The 14,980-nt window shown below is 44.6% G+C and overlaps 1 protein-coding gene and 1 long non-coding RNA gene across 7 annotated transcripts in view; one reads left to right on the top strand and one right to left on the bottom strand.

Moving 5' to 3' along the window:
- Positions 1-10,369, bottom strand: part of LOC109496181 — a 255,448-nt gene extending 245,079 nt beyond the window's left edge. For all 5 annotated transcript variants that reach the window (XR_006592396.1, XR_006592395.1, XR_006592393.1 and 2 more), the window contains exon 1: positions 10,257-10,369. This is a non-coding gene — a long non-coding RNA (uncharacterized LOC109496181). The remainder of the gene's footprint in view (positions 1-10,256) is intronic.
- Positions 10,370-10,577: 208 nt separating this feature from the next.
- Positions 10,578-14,980, top strand: part of SAMD12 (sterile alpha motif domain containing 12) — a 388,238-nt gene continuing 383,835 nt past the window's right edge. The window contains exon 1 of one of the 2 annotated variants that reach the window (XM_045049821.1): positions 10,578-10,709. In XM_045049821.1, coding sequence (XP_044905756.1) covers positions 10,697-10,709 — 13 coding nt within the window. In that variant the 5' untranslated portion in view covers positions 10,578-10,696. Of the gene's footprint in view, positions 10,710-11,503; positions 11,665-14,980 lie in introns of those variants that run through there. The other variant, XM_045049819.1, reaches the window with a different exon arrangement.

The following is a 14,980-nucleotide window of genomic DNA, read 5'->3' as shown; positions in this document are numbered from 1 at the left end:
AGAGACAGGACTTTGTTTCAATTCACCCAGCTGGTATGTGGTGAGAGGCAGACTTCAAACTCACATCTATAGTTTCCAGGGTACTTCTACTCTATCGCTGTGCCTCCATGGGCAAAGTCAACAATACATACAGCACATACAAGGCAACACCATAAGGAGCCAGGCCTCAGAGAAGCTTCATGGTTGGGTTTGTTTTTTTTCCTGAGACCAGCCCAGGGGATTGGAACGAAGGACCCACCCCCACCTCCCACGCACATCAATCCAAGAGTCCATACAACCCTCGAAGAGTTGTATGAGGAAGGCAGAGATCACCTTAGCAAATATACACTGCATCAGTTAAGACACCTGACATATTACACCATTAACATTTAAAACCATGGGGAGGGGCGCCTGGGTGGCGCAGTCGGTTAAGCGTCCAACTTCAGCCAGGTCACGATCTCGCGGTCTGTGAGTTCGAGCCCCGCGTCAGGCTCTGGGCTGATGGCTCGGAGCCTGGAGCCTGTTCCCGATTCTGTGTCTCCCTCTCTCTCTGCCCCTCCCCCGTTCATGCTCTGTCTCTCTCTGTCCCAAAAATAAATAAACGTTGAAAAAAAAAAAACGGGGAAAAAATTAGCTGATAATATCCCTTGCACTCATAACATTTACGTTTCCAGCTTTTAGTTTTCCTGAACAAAATCAGACCTCACGGAGATAACTTTCACAAGCCACATATTTTCTCTAACAGTTACCACGGGCTGGAAAAAGCAAGGAGAAGGCAAATAATGGGGATGCTCTATGCTAATGCTCGCCTTATCTCACAAGGCACATCTTGGGTGCACTACATCCTTTCTCTCCCAGGTGCAATCTAAATCATCTCCCATGTCTCATTTTTCTTTAACTTCTTTGAGTTTGGCAGACATTAGGATTGAGCCCTAGATCATGCCTTCAGGTTTATGAGGACAGTAATCTGTCATCGGTAGCTGCAGTGCCTTTTATCGGGCCCTGGCTGCACAAATTCCCCTAACTCTGACTTTCTGACAACTGATGGACTTTTCTCATCTCTAACCACGAAGGCTCAACTTGATTCTTTTCTTTTGAGACAACACAATATGCTATTTTTTCTGCCCCTGGGAAAATAAGAAAGCATAGAGCTCGCTTCCTAAAAAGAAAAGGCTGTAGAAGTTTTATCCATATTACTTGCTACCCTTCAAGGAAACAGGCGTCAGGGTTGAGGTGGGGGCACTCCTTTGAGCCCACACCCCATATCAGTGTATCCAACTCCATGTTTTGACTTTTGAGGTCTGCCTCTCACCACATACCAGCTGGGTGAATTAAGCAGTCACGTCTCTGCCCTTGATTTGCTCATCTATAAAATGGAGAACAATTTATCTGTGTCAGGGGCTTTTTGAGGATCAGTTATCTATCTAACACATTAACCCAAATTTAGCCACTCTCCAAAGCTGCATATAGAAGAGACACAACATGTGCAAAAACAGAAAGGCAACATAGTACGGTAGTCAAGCACATGGCCTCCAGAGCCAGAATGTCTGCATGTTTTTAAAGTACTCAGAATTTCTGGCAAATCGTAAGCACTCCATAATGTTTGATTCATGTAGGTAGGTTAAATTTATTGAACCAACTCCCATTTCTTTAGAGACCTACCTCTAAGATGGGAATTTTAATTTCCTCATTTAATCCTTGAAAAGCCAAGCATCATATTAAGGTATTAGAGTCCAAAAGAAAAAGTTTGGAACAGTCTATCCGCCCCCCACATTCAGAATGAGGACTTTATTTTAAAGGCAGGATGTTTTGAATATACAGACATCTGCATAAAGATTTTCCTTGTAGTCTTTTCTTTATGCTCTAAGTTTGGTGTGCTAGGGAATTACTCCATAGGACTATATACATAAAATTCCATGCCCTGTGTTTTAAGGGACAACGTAAGGTATTTTCAAGCACAAAGTTGCCCATTCCTGATTTTTACACTGTTTTTATTTGATAATCTAACCCCATCTCAGCGCTGACTCCCTTTGTTAAATTTAGTTGTGCATTAGATGGGACCTCACTGGTAAACTAACTTCCTATGTCTCATGCCTGAAATGCTGTACCAAACTGTGGCACGTTTTCCTTCTCAGCCTTGCACATACATTCTTCTCCAGAACTGGCTGAAGACAGAAGTGTGGAGTCAGCAGTTGGTCTTTGGTAATAATCATTTTCACAAGTGCACTGAACACTGTGCAGAACACCGTGGCTACGTTCTTTTCATGGATTCTCCCCAGCGTAGCTCATGCTGCAGACTCAGGAACCAGCTCTGATAACACCTCCCAGCTTTCTCACAGCCACAGGAAATGACAATTCAGTGATGACTTTTGTGTATAGGAACAGTGCTTTGTCAAAGCCACTGATCCATTAGGCAAGGGGGACCTGGAGTCCTTAGAATTATATTCTTATTACTCAAGTGATTAGTTAAATCCACTCTACTTCCAACATCTGCTTTCTTTTGTGTAATTACCTTCACCATCACTTATTCCAACAACACTACATATTCAGAACACACGGACGGACACCCAACTGGGATTGGGTCCTACCTCTCACTCCTTAACAATTATGGCCACATTTACCTTTTTGCAAAGCCTAGCTTCTACTCTCTTCTGCGGTAGGTGGTTCTCCAACTCTAGCATGAATTAATGTCACCTGGAGAACTTGTAACATCACACATTGCTGGGTCCCACCCCACTAGTTTCTGATTCTGTAGGTCTGGGTTGGGGCCCAAGAATTTGAACTTTTAACCACCTCCCAGATGATGTTCATTGTGTGGATCCAGGACCCAGACTTTGAGAACAACTGCTCTAGTTTATAAAAGACGGTACAGGATTCTGGTCTGTCGTTGTGGGTTGAGTTGAATTGTATCCCCAAAATAAATGTGCAAAATTCCTAACCCCACATATTTGTGAATGTGACCTCATCTGGGAATAATGTCTTTCCAAAGACAATCAATTAAGAAGAGGTAATACTGGGTTAGGGTCGGCCCTGAATCTAATGAGTGGTGCTCTTATAAGGAAGAGCGACCTAAAAAGTCAGAGACATACTCATGAGGAACAAGACTATGTGATGACAAAGGCAAAGATACAAGTGATGTAGCAACACACCATGGAACCTAAAGACTGCCAGCAACCACTAGAAACTAGGAAGAAGACAGGATTCTCCCGTAGAGACTTCAGAGGAAGTATGGCCCTGCCAATACTCTGATTTCAGACTTCTAGTCTCCCGGATGTGAAGGGATACGTTTCTGTTGTCTTAAGCCACCCAGCTGGGTCACTTTGTTATGGCAACCACAGGAGACTCATACACTGAAAGGAACAATCCAAATGACAGCCCTGCCTTAGTTTAAAGCTAAAGTTCTCTTTTCTGCTTATTATGGATCTTTGATAAGAAATACAATTGCTGAGAAGTCTGTTTTGCTTGCTGTTTGCTACGAGCATTGTGAGGCCTTTCCTGAATGTAACCCGCTGTGTAGTAGAATGGGTTGTAAACCTTCCTAAATGTAGTCTGATATGTAATGGAATGAGTGATTGTACATAAACTAACTGGCATTTCTCGCTTCTGTAAACCTGCTTGCTTAGCACATTCCTCACCTACCCTACCCCCTTCCCCCTTTTTCCTCCCGCCACAAGTAACGGACAAAGCCTTCCCGCCAAAGGACAGACAAAGGACGCCCAATCAGAGAACAACAAATGTCCTTACTTTGAAATCAACTAATCAGGCCCCTCATAATTTGAAACCTCCCCTGTGCTATTTGTCTCTGTCTATAAAAATGCTGTACCAACCCTGATCGTGGCCTCTTGCGTCACCGGCGACGAGTGCGCAGAGGACCAGGTTCGAACCTGCAATAAACGACCCTTGCCGCTTGGCTTTGACTTACGACTCTGGTGGACTTTTGTGGGAAGTTTCGGAACTTCGGGCATTACAACACAGCCACTGTGGAGATTGAGTAATTAACCCAACGTTTCATCCTTCCCCACATTCACATCCCTGCCACGGCTTCCTCATGGGCATAGTATATTTCCTCATGCCTTAATGATGAGATTGGTCATGTGACTTACATTGACAAATGACAAAGGGAAAGAAGTGAACATGCCCCAGCTCTGAGCCAGGCCTTCAAAGTCTGGATGCTTCCTTTGCCCTCTTGTTCCTCTGCCGTTACTATGAGAATAACGGTCCCTCCAGTAGCCACTGCCCCTCCGGCCTGAGGTAGAGCTACCCCAACCTGTCCTCAAAACTGCAGCGAGAAGTACAGCTACCCCAGCCTCCTCACTTGGCAACCAAGCCAAGCCTAAAGCAACAGAAATCTTCCCATCCTGCACCCCTAACCCCCTAAAAAAAACCCTTGCCTGGATCTGGATTCTAGACATTGTTCTACCATGGTGCAACCTGGGCATGCTCTTTCTCTGCCCTGACTCTGAAATGAGAAGGCTCAGATTAATTTGTCTCTAAGTCAGTTTCGAATTGATCCCAGGTGTAGAAATGCCTACTTCTTCCAGCATGGACCACCACAACAAACAAAAACAAAACATTAACTTGAAGTTTCACTGGGGAGAATGTAGACCCAATCATGACCAGGTAGTTTATTCATGTAAGCAAACCAGAGTCCATCCCTGTCCTCCTGGAGCCAGGGGAAGTGCTTATGTTATTTGAACGAAACCCATGTCTGACTCCTCCAGCAGGGTAGCAGAGGGAACGGAGAGGAAGCCCACATTCAAAAGGCATGTTGCAAGACTCTATGACAAGACTCGGTGTCAGGTTAACAGAACATGTGACAGAGGGGAATGCCAAATATCTCTTCTTCCCGAGGCGGTTTTGTCTCTGTCCCTTTAACAAGAGTGCTCAATAGAAGCTTCCAATTAGAATCTCCTGAAATACTTAAAAAACTTGAAAAAAGAAAAAAAAAATGCTGGTGGTGAGAGTCCTACCTCCAGAGATTCTGATTTCCTTTATCAGCATTAAAATCATTTTTTTAAACTGTCCCCGCCAACAAAAACAGGTCCCATATAACTCTCTGCTGTGTACAGGATGCATCCTGTATTAGTTTCTATTGCTGCATAACAAACTAACAGATTAACAGACAGAAAATAAGCATATTTAGGGGCACCTGCGTGGCTCAGTTGGTTAAGTGTCCGACTCTTGGTTTCGGCTCAGGTCATGATTTCACGGGTTTGTGGGTTCAAGCCCCACATTGGGCTCCATGCTGACAGTGTGGAGCCTGCTTGGGATTCTCATGCTCCCTCTCTCTCTGCCCCTCCCCTGATCACTCTCTCTTTTTCTCAAAAACAAAAAAAAAAAAAAAAAGGAAGTACATTTAGCAGCTTAAAACAATATTGATTTACTAGCTCACAGTTCTGTAGCTAAGAGGGATGTGTGGGCTCACTTGTGTTCTATGTTCGGGTTTTACAAGACCTGAGTCAAAGTGTCAGGTGGGTTGAATGCTTATCTGAAGTCTCTGGGGAAGAATCCATTTCCAGGCTCATTCAACTTGTTAGCAGAATCCAGTTCCTTGTACCTACAGGACTGAGGCCCTTTTTTCCTTGCCGCTGTCTGCCAGGGACCACTTATATCCCTACTCACACGCCTCTCTCTTCAAAGGAGTAACCTATGTGTTGAGTCTTCTTCATGCCTAGAATCTCTTTGAGTTCCTCTTCTGCCCTCCTCTTTTGCTACCAGTTAGAGAAAATGCTTTCTTTTTTATTTTTATTTTTTAACGTTTATTTATTTTTGAGACAGAGAGAGACAGAGCATGAACGGGGAAGGGTCAGAGAGAGGGAGACACAGAATCTGAACAGGATCCAGGCTCTGAGCCGTCAGCACAGACCCCGACGGGGGGGGGGGGGCCTCAAACTCATGGACCACGAAATCATGACCTGAGCCGAAGTCGGCTGCTTAACCGACTGAGCCACCCAGGCGCCCCGAGAAAATGCTTTCTTGATTGACTATATTAGGCCCACTTGGATAGTCTTCTACTTTTAAAGTCAACTGTATCTTTTAACATAACACAATCACAGGAGGAAAGACTCGTCACATACACGAGTTCAGGGGATAATGGTATGGAATTTTAAGGGCCATTTCTAGAAATTCAGCCTGCCATATATTACAAACATCTAGACAAGGGCCTAGTGCTTAGTAGGTCCTCAAAACATAACTTATTAAATGGAATGGAATCAACCCCCACTTTACTGTGGCAAAGAAAGAGAAGGCATGGATAATCAGAGTGGCTGTGAATGGGTCATTTATCACGTTTAACTGAATCTAAGCATACATTACTGCTTATCAATTTTCACTGGAGTTATCTCTCACACACATACACACTTCACAAATCAGATACATATGGCTTAATACCTTTCACAAACATTATACACATGTCTAAACAGCGGACAGCTGAAGAATCACAATACCCCAGCATTCCAGATGCCCTCATGGGCCTTCCCTCCAGTTACTAACCATTCCCTGCTCTTATACTCCCCCCCTCACACACTTAGGAAACCACTACCCTGACTTCTAATGCCATAGATTTTGTCCAGTTTTTGAATTTTACATAAAATGGAATCACACAAATGTACTTCTTTTCGTCTGGCTTTTTTGGTTCAGCATCTTACCTGTGTGTTGTGGTAGGAAGGCTCTAAGATGACTCCCAATGATCCAATCTCCTGATATTTATGGCTTCCCCTTGAGTAACTTACATCTAACCAATAGATGACAACATGGCAACATTGAGGGGATGGGACTTCTATGATTAAGTAACAAAAGGTTGTGACGTTAATCTTGTTAGCAAACTCTATTTTCCTTTCTTAGCTTGTGTGTTTCAATGAAGCAGCCTGCCGTGTTCGAAAGGCTCTTGTGGCAAAGTACTAAGGGCGGCCTCTGGCCAACAGCCAGCAAAGAACTGAAGCCTTCCATCCAACAGCCTGTGAGGAAGTGAGTTCCACTAACGACCATGTGAACTTGGAAGCTTAAGCTTCCCAAGTTGAGCCTTCAGATGACTTTGGCCCAGGCAACACCTTGATTGCAACCTGTAAAAGACCATGAAATGGGACACCTCGGTGGCTCAGTTGGTTAAGTATCCAACTTAGTTGGATTTTGGTTTTGGCTAGGTTATGATCTCACAGTTCGTGGGTTCAACCCCTGCATCGGGCTCTGTGCTGATAGTGCGGAGATTGCTTGGGATTTCTCTCTCCCTCTCTGTGCTCCTCCCTGGCTTGCATGGGTGCGCTCTTTCTCTCTCCCGCTCTCTCAAAAAATTAAAACAAAACAACAAAACAAAAAACCGTGAAGCAGAAATTCCAGCTTAGCTATGCCCAAATCTCTTTCCCACAGAAACTGAGGTAATAAAAGGGTGTTATTATAAGCCACTCAATTTGGCAGTGATTTGTCACCAGCAATAGACACCTAATGCATGTGGTTTATCTTTGTTGTTGTATGCAGTTGTAATTCATTCATTTCCATTACTTTATTGTAGAATTTGCTAAAACTTTTTTTCTGTAAGGGATAGGAAATATTTTAACAGGCCAAAAAGCAAAACTGAAGCTATTATGTTGGTACTTCTATATAATTTTCACAAGTGACAAGATAGTCTTCTTTTTCCCCCAACCATTTAAACATGTAAAATCCAAACTTAGCTCATGAACAAGACAGAGATAGGCAGCAGGCCATATTTGGTCCATGGGGCATGGTCTGCTCACCTGCAGGACAGGTTGGTTTGTTTACACCACAGCTCATTTATCTAGTGTTGATTAACATCTGGGCTGTTTCCAGTTTGTAGCTATTACAAATAATATAGCCATGAACATTCCTGTATATGTCTTTTGGAGATGTGTATGCATATCTGTCTGCTATACACCTATAAGAGGAACTACTGGGTCACAGGATAAGCGTATATTTGACTTAATAAGCCAAATGGTTTTCCAAAGTGGTTGCATCAATTTGCACAACAACAGCAGTATTTATGAGTTCTTACTGCCTCACAGTCTTGCCAAGAGTTGGTATTTTCTGTCTTTTCCTTTTGGCCATTCTAGTGGGAATTGTTTCCCCCTACCCCCCCCCCCCCCGATGATCAACCAGAATTGAAAACCCCAGGTTAACTTCTGCTTATCCTTCATTAGGTTGAACAATATGATACTGCTCTATTTCTAGGTTAAAAAAAAAAAGAATTCAGTATTGGCTATTTTTTATTGGTTAAATTAATACTTCCTTCACATATTTATACTAAAAGTGAAACTTAAACAAGAATGCACATCAATTGAGAAAGGTCTTAAATATTTGAGTTGAAATAAAGTTTTTAAATTAAAAATGGATTTCAGTGACTCTTATTTATTTTTTAATGCTTATTTATTTTTGAGAGAGAAAGAGAGACAGGGTGCAAGTGAGGGAAGGGCAGAGAGGGAGGGGGACATGGAATCTGAAGCAGGCTCCAGGCTCTGTCAGCATGGAGCCCGATGGGGGGCTTGAACTCACAAACCTTGAGATCATGGCCTGAGCCAAAGTCGGAAGCTCAACCGACTGAGCCACCCAGGTGCTCCCAGGGACTTTTACATTTTAGTATCGCCCAGATCCTTCACTGCACATAGAATCACCTGTGGGTTTTTAAAACTTAATTGTCCCTATCCAAACACTCAGAAATCCAGATTCTGTGAGATTAACTTGAAGCTTTAAAATGTGTGCTTGGAAAAGACTGGTGCACAGACAAGGTCAAGAACCACTGATATTGCCTGCCCATTGGGTTTTTTTCCCCCAAACATTCTAAGGAAAAACTTAATGCTTTGGTGATGTTACATACATGAAAGGGGAGAGAAACACCCAGATTTCACTTCCATCCATATATTTTTTTAAGTAATCTCTACACCCAACATGGAGTTCAAACTTACAACCCTGAGATCAAGGGTTGTGTGCTCCACCAACTGAGCCATCCAGGTGCCCCTTGTTCCTCCCAGATTTTAAAATGCTTGGTTGCATATTAAGTTGGCAAAATGATTTTACCAATGGCAAATACCCACTGTGTCTCACTGAAAAGATCTCTGGCTACCGCACCAAAGATGGAAATCTTGGGTTTGATTTGCACACAGCTCTACGGACTCACAGTTAAAGTATCACCAACGGCATTTAATGGTTACACACAGGTATTCTAAAAGTACCCAGACACAGGGGGAGGGGAAAATAAAAGGAAAAAAAAAAAAAAGGACCCAGACACAGTCATATTACCAGATAGCAGGACTAGGCACATACTCCATGACCAGAAAAGCAGGTGTGCATGTACACCCTCAGAAACAAAATTATTTAAAAAAAATTTATGACCAAAACAAAATCTAACTAGTCATCTTTTGGGAAGAATCAAATCTTTATACTTCCTTATTTTCCAGAGTAGTTTTTAGATAGATAGGGATAGTGATATATCTAACGATACAGAACCATTGCAACTTTCAAGCTCAAGACCTTCAAAAGTCTTCTTACTGCAGTCCTGAATCAGATTTTTTTCCGCAAGACCCTTCCCTTATCTCTACCAGCCATAACTGCACCTACATTTCTACATGCAAGAAGAGAAGAGAAGAGAAGAGAAGAGAAGAGAAGAGAAGAGAAGAGAAGAGAAGAGAAGAGAAGAGAAGAGAAGAGAAGAGAAGAGCAGAGCCTGGGAACATCATTTTTATCAGTATTTACCAGCTCTGGAATTCTATTGCCCTCCACGTGCTTCTTTCCCCTGTCTGCTTATAGCAACCCAACACCTGGAGTTAGGACACAGGGTCAGAAGTTGAAAGGACACTAATTCTTAGGCGCTGTTAATTATTAGGCCCTACCACAGACCGTCAACTGGCTTCCAGGCCAAACAAGCTGAAAGCCTCCTAGTTGGGAAGCAAGACAGCCTTCCATCATCTGACATCCTCAGGTGGGATTTGGTTCTCAATAACCCCTTGAGGCTGATGCCTGTTCAGTGTTTTCAAGCCATCCCCCACTCCGTTTTAAGTGTTTATACACCTGTACAACTTGGAGGATTAGACGACGGCTACGTCACCTGGCGGTTTTCTCCAGAACCCCGCGTATTCCAGGGCGCAGAGGAACAAGTTTGAACCGCACCCGGGCAGCGGCTCTCTGGCCCAGGCGGGAACCACTGCCAGCCGGAGCTCTGCTCCCCTTACTAAATGACTGGCCAAGCACGCCGGCGAACAGGCCCAGAAGATTCCACCACAGACCCAGCTACCCCCGGCCCTCCGCACGACCCCTGCCTGCCAGGTGCTTACCCACTTCCAATTGTCCGCGAAGAGCTCAATTTCGGGTCTCTATTCAGCGCCGAACGAAACCCAGCGCACGGCATCCTGGGAAATGTAGTCCTCGCCACGTCCGGGGGTCGCTGGCTCTGCCCGCGAGACGCCCCCCAGGAGGGATTATTCTGTCTAGGCGGGCTGAGGCCGGAGCTGCCGTCTGAGTGTGGAGACGGAGCAGTTCCCCGCGGAGGATTCGGGGTGCTCTCGCGGGTCGGAGGGAAGTGAGAGAACTACACTTCCCGGGCCGCCCTGCGCCGAGCCAAGCCGGCAGCCTCGCTTTGCGTGACCGCGGCAGGTTGGTCCTGGAGCAGATGAGCGCAGAATATTTAGGCGAAAGCGCGAGGAGGGGGGAGCGCGGGGCAGGAGGAGTACCTCGGCCGAGAAAATTATGCATGCGTTAGGGAAGCTCTAGGAGAATGGCTGTGGAAGGTAAGGGACGCTTGGGCATTTTAAGCTCCCTCTTAACCCGCGCACCCCACTACACACATCCCTGATGAATCCTGGGGAACGTGGGGAGGAGAGGAAAGAGGGTGGTGGCGAGCGGGCCCTTTCCTCCTACACCTCTTGGCACTCACCTGAGTCCCGGAAGGCGAATAGGCGCTTTCTTCAGTTGCTTTAGAAAGACATGTAGGTGCGCAGGACTTTGGGGTTGGAGGCAAACAGTACCCCTGATGCGAAACGATGTGCTGGAAGTGGGAAAATCGGAGAGACGGGCATGAGGTCTCAGTTCCGAGGTGTCCCTTTCGCTGTCCCCTCTAACCGGGGCGGGCTGGGTGGCCGCAGGACTGGGAATGCCCATTTTGTAACACCCCCTCCCCCCACGTGGGAGAGGACCCCCGGCCGGGTGCGTCATCGGGAAGCATGGACTTCGATTGGGTCCAGGGCCCCTATCATGCGCACCCGACAGCGGTAGCAGCGGATGTACTCAGAGGGTGGAGGTGCCCCTACACCTGTCTCTGTTTATACCACCATCCCGGGGTTAGCAAAGTTTACGAAAAAGAAATGGAATCAGCCAGGAATAAAAAAGAATAGCCAGCCTCTTCCGTTGGGGTGAATCCTTTCCTTTGAAGATACCTTCCTCTTTTTCTAGTGTGATTTTGGCCTTTTGGCTTTGCGGTTGGAGCTCTACGATACTGCCTCTCCTGAACCTCCTGGTTGGAAGCAGGGACAGGAGGTTTGTGAGGGATCCCGAAGTTTTACTTCAGAATATCTTACCTTGGAACGCAAGACTTTTTTGTGTGCAGGGTAATTTATGGGGAAATATACGTGGACCAGATGTGTTTGTGATGTCAAATTGGAGGTCAAAGTGTGCCTGAATGATAGAAATGCAATCATTATGGGACCGAAGTCACCTGCAGGGTTATGGTTCCTGAATGTGCCTCAGGTAAGAGGGGAACTGGGGCAGGAAAATGAGGGCATGCCCGCCTACCGCATCTGGCTCCTTGCCAAGGGGAAATGAGCCCGTTCCTTGTAGGCTAGAGGCGAGAGGGAGCCACAAGGGCTTGCTTCCCTCACCCCTTCCTGCCCCAGGAGAGAACAATTGAACTACTCTGACTCCTCTCATAATTATTTAACCACCTGAAGTGGCAACAACCCAGTTTCTGTGCTCAGTACGTTAACTCAAAAAACTATTGCCTTTGGGCTGAGGTTCAGAGTTTCCCAGTTGGCTACTTTTAGTTACCTATTTATTAATATACTCACATATATAGTTTCTATATTACATATATAGCATACATGGTTTTGAAAAAATAGCCAAAATAAGCTTCCTGTGCAAATATAATAATGTGAGAATCAGGCTTCATGCATTGGTACAGTTGATGGTGAGTGAAAAAAGCTAACAGAGGATAAGGATCATCTTGAGCTTCAGGTCAAGGGTAAGTTGACCTGCTGGCACCCCTTCTGCCTCACCCTTCAGCTGACCTTGATTATCCTCTTTTTCTCTTCACTCTTCTGTGTTCCCAAGTGAGGGACACTCCCATGGTTGCCAGTCCACAGTGCATTTGAAAAGAATGTCCTGCTTGCTGTAAGAAGTATAAAATTAGTCATATTTCTTGTCTGATGGGTTATTATACCAGCAAAGGCAGACCTTGCAAAAACAAGGGCTTTGGAATGAAGTACACGTGGACTGCAGAGGCTTATTTTATTTTGTAGAGATTTATTGGTTCAAGTGCTTGTCTAGTAAACAGGAGATCCTGAGTTTGAATCACAATGAGGTCTCCACTTGAGGAATGAAGGAAGTAGTTTAAAGTTTGGCTGCAAATAGGATTCCTAGCTCAGTTTTTGCGAAGGCTGTTTGCTCAGCCTAGACTGGGCTCTTCCTGGCTGCTCTCACCTGATCTTTAAAGGCTCAGGGAAAACTTCACTTCCTCTGCGAACCTGACTCAGCCCTGCCTTCCAGCTCTTTGCCCTAGTCTATGGGAGGGGCTTCTGCACTGAGCTTCCCTAGTACCTGTGGTTACACCTATTTTAACATCTCCAAACTTAATCTCTCACTGGAGTATAAGACTAACCCCTTGGGGCTTGGGACCTTATATTCCCAGCCAGTAGCACAGTACCAGACCCTTAGTAGGTACTCATAAATGCTTATGGAATATATGGGAAATAAACTCATGGCCACTTTTGTAACTGACTCCATAAGTGTGCATGGGGCTTTCTTAGCCCAAGTGTCATAAAATCAAGGACTTTCTGAGAGATTTGAAGGTAGGAGAGACTCTTAAAGGAAGTTCCCCTCTCCTCAGTTTTTAGTCCTGATACTCAAAGAATCTGATAGAGCAGTACTCATCCAGGGAGTCTTGAACTTCCTAGCTCATGGCTGGGATATATTGGGACTGTTCCTGTTTTTTGTCCATAGGCCAGGGATGCTGTATGTCCTTCAGTGCATGGCCATCCCATGCAAAGTTCACAACCCCAAACTAGGTAACAACCCATGTCCCTAAGTTCATTGAGAAACATTGATTGGGAGAAGGAATTTTGCCAGAGGAACTGGAATAGGATACAATATGTGTTACTTAACATCTGAACTTTAGTTTCTGAATCTGGGAAAAAGGACACACTACTGTTCCTAGGAAAGTTGAGAGGATTTAATAAAGGAGAGGCCTTATAGGAGGGTACTTAGAACATAGATCCTTAGTAAATGTTTTTGTATTCCCATCCTTTAAAAAAAAAAAAAAAGGTTTACTATTTGGCATGTTTTGTGTTCTGAATTTTCACTTATTCACACAAGTCTAACAAATTAGAAGGTGTTTTATTTTATCATGTGTAACCTGTTTGGTTAAGTAAGCTTGACCTTGTGTTAAATATAAAGTGTTAGAAGTATTAAAAGTGTTAAGAACAAATAGGGAGCTGATTCATTTTGTTGAACCTGTAGCCTTGAGTTTAAGATGATAAAGAGGTGCCCTATGTTTTATGGCCACCCTGGGTTGTGTTTTCTTCTCTGTATTTCATTACGACATCCTGTTTCTATTCCCTAGCCTGGTTGCGACCCATGCCTTGCATTTATGGGCAGCTGGGCAGCTTAGAGTTGTACCTTCCAGCCATAGAATGCATGGTCTGCATTCAGGTTGGGATTATATTTACATCCATTGTCTTTTTTGAAAAAAAAAAAATTGTAGTAAATTACCCCAAATAGCTGGACAAACTAGGGCCACCAGGGAGGAGGTAGCACGCAGAAACCACAAAGTAATCCATTCTCCATGGACAGACTGTATAGATGATTGTGTCCGTGAGGTGATGTTTTTAACAGAAATAGATTGCGTTATTATACAGGGAACAGAAAAAGTGGACTCATCAGGGACAGTGTTTTATTCATCTCTGTAGTCCATGGTTGGTTCCTGGCACTCAGAGGACTGCAGGAATTGTTCATGAATGGAGTAGAAATGCCCCAAAGCAAGCGAAGGGTATTCCTACTCTTGGTTCTCATTTCCTTTCCTGCTTGCTTCATCCTTAGAGCTGCATTTAAAAAAGTGAGTAGATAAACATTGTAGTGTTTCTATTCCAGATGTGATAGACTTGTCTCTCTTACGTGGCAGAAAAATGACTTCCAATATTCAGCACTTCACCTCCCTAAAGATTTCAAATGGAAAGTTATATGCTCTAAATGACATCTGTGTTAAGGAATCTGAATTTCCCATCCTAAGTGAACAAACTGGCTATCAAATGGCCTCTAAGTCATTCAAGGTTCAGGTTCTGTAGTTTCTCTCCTGCAAAAGAGTAAAAACAAAAAACAAAACAAAACAAAAAAAACCTGCCCATGACCAAGGTATTGTAAGGATACATGACAGCAGCTGGAGGAGAGGGCAAAGGAGATAGTCAAACACTCCTAGCAAAGGGAAGCTGTTGTAAGTGATGGCTCTCTACCCTGCTATCCTGTTTGAATTCAGAACCAGGTCACAGACTCCCGACGGGAGATAAAAATGTCTTTATTACAGGACTCCTCGGGCTGGTTTGTTTGGCTATGGGTTGGATGATAAAGCAGACTTGCTGATCTTGCACCCAAGCAGGGAACTTGCCCCTCATGGAGGTACCTGCCCCTGTAACAGCCTGAAGAGCCAGGAGAACGTGGGCTCCTGCAGCAGGCAGGTGGGACTCAAAGGGAAGGAGAGAGAACAGAGCCACATATGCTTTGTTCCCTTTCATAGACGTGTGTCTATAGTTGTCTCCTTTCTGAAAAGAACCTGTGAGAGTGGAGAGAGACCAGAAGT

Source organism: Felis catus, chromosome F2 (genome assembly GCF_018350175.1).
Source record: "Felis catus isolate Fca126 chromosome F2, F.catus_Fca126_mat1.0, whole genome shotgun sequence".
Classification (NCBI taxonomy): Eukaryota; Metazoa; Chordata; class Mammalia; order Carnivora; family Felidae; genus Felis; species Felis catus.
Note: the sequence above shows the minus strand (reverse complement) of the source record. Positions and strands in the feature narration are given on the sequence as shown.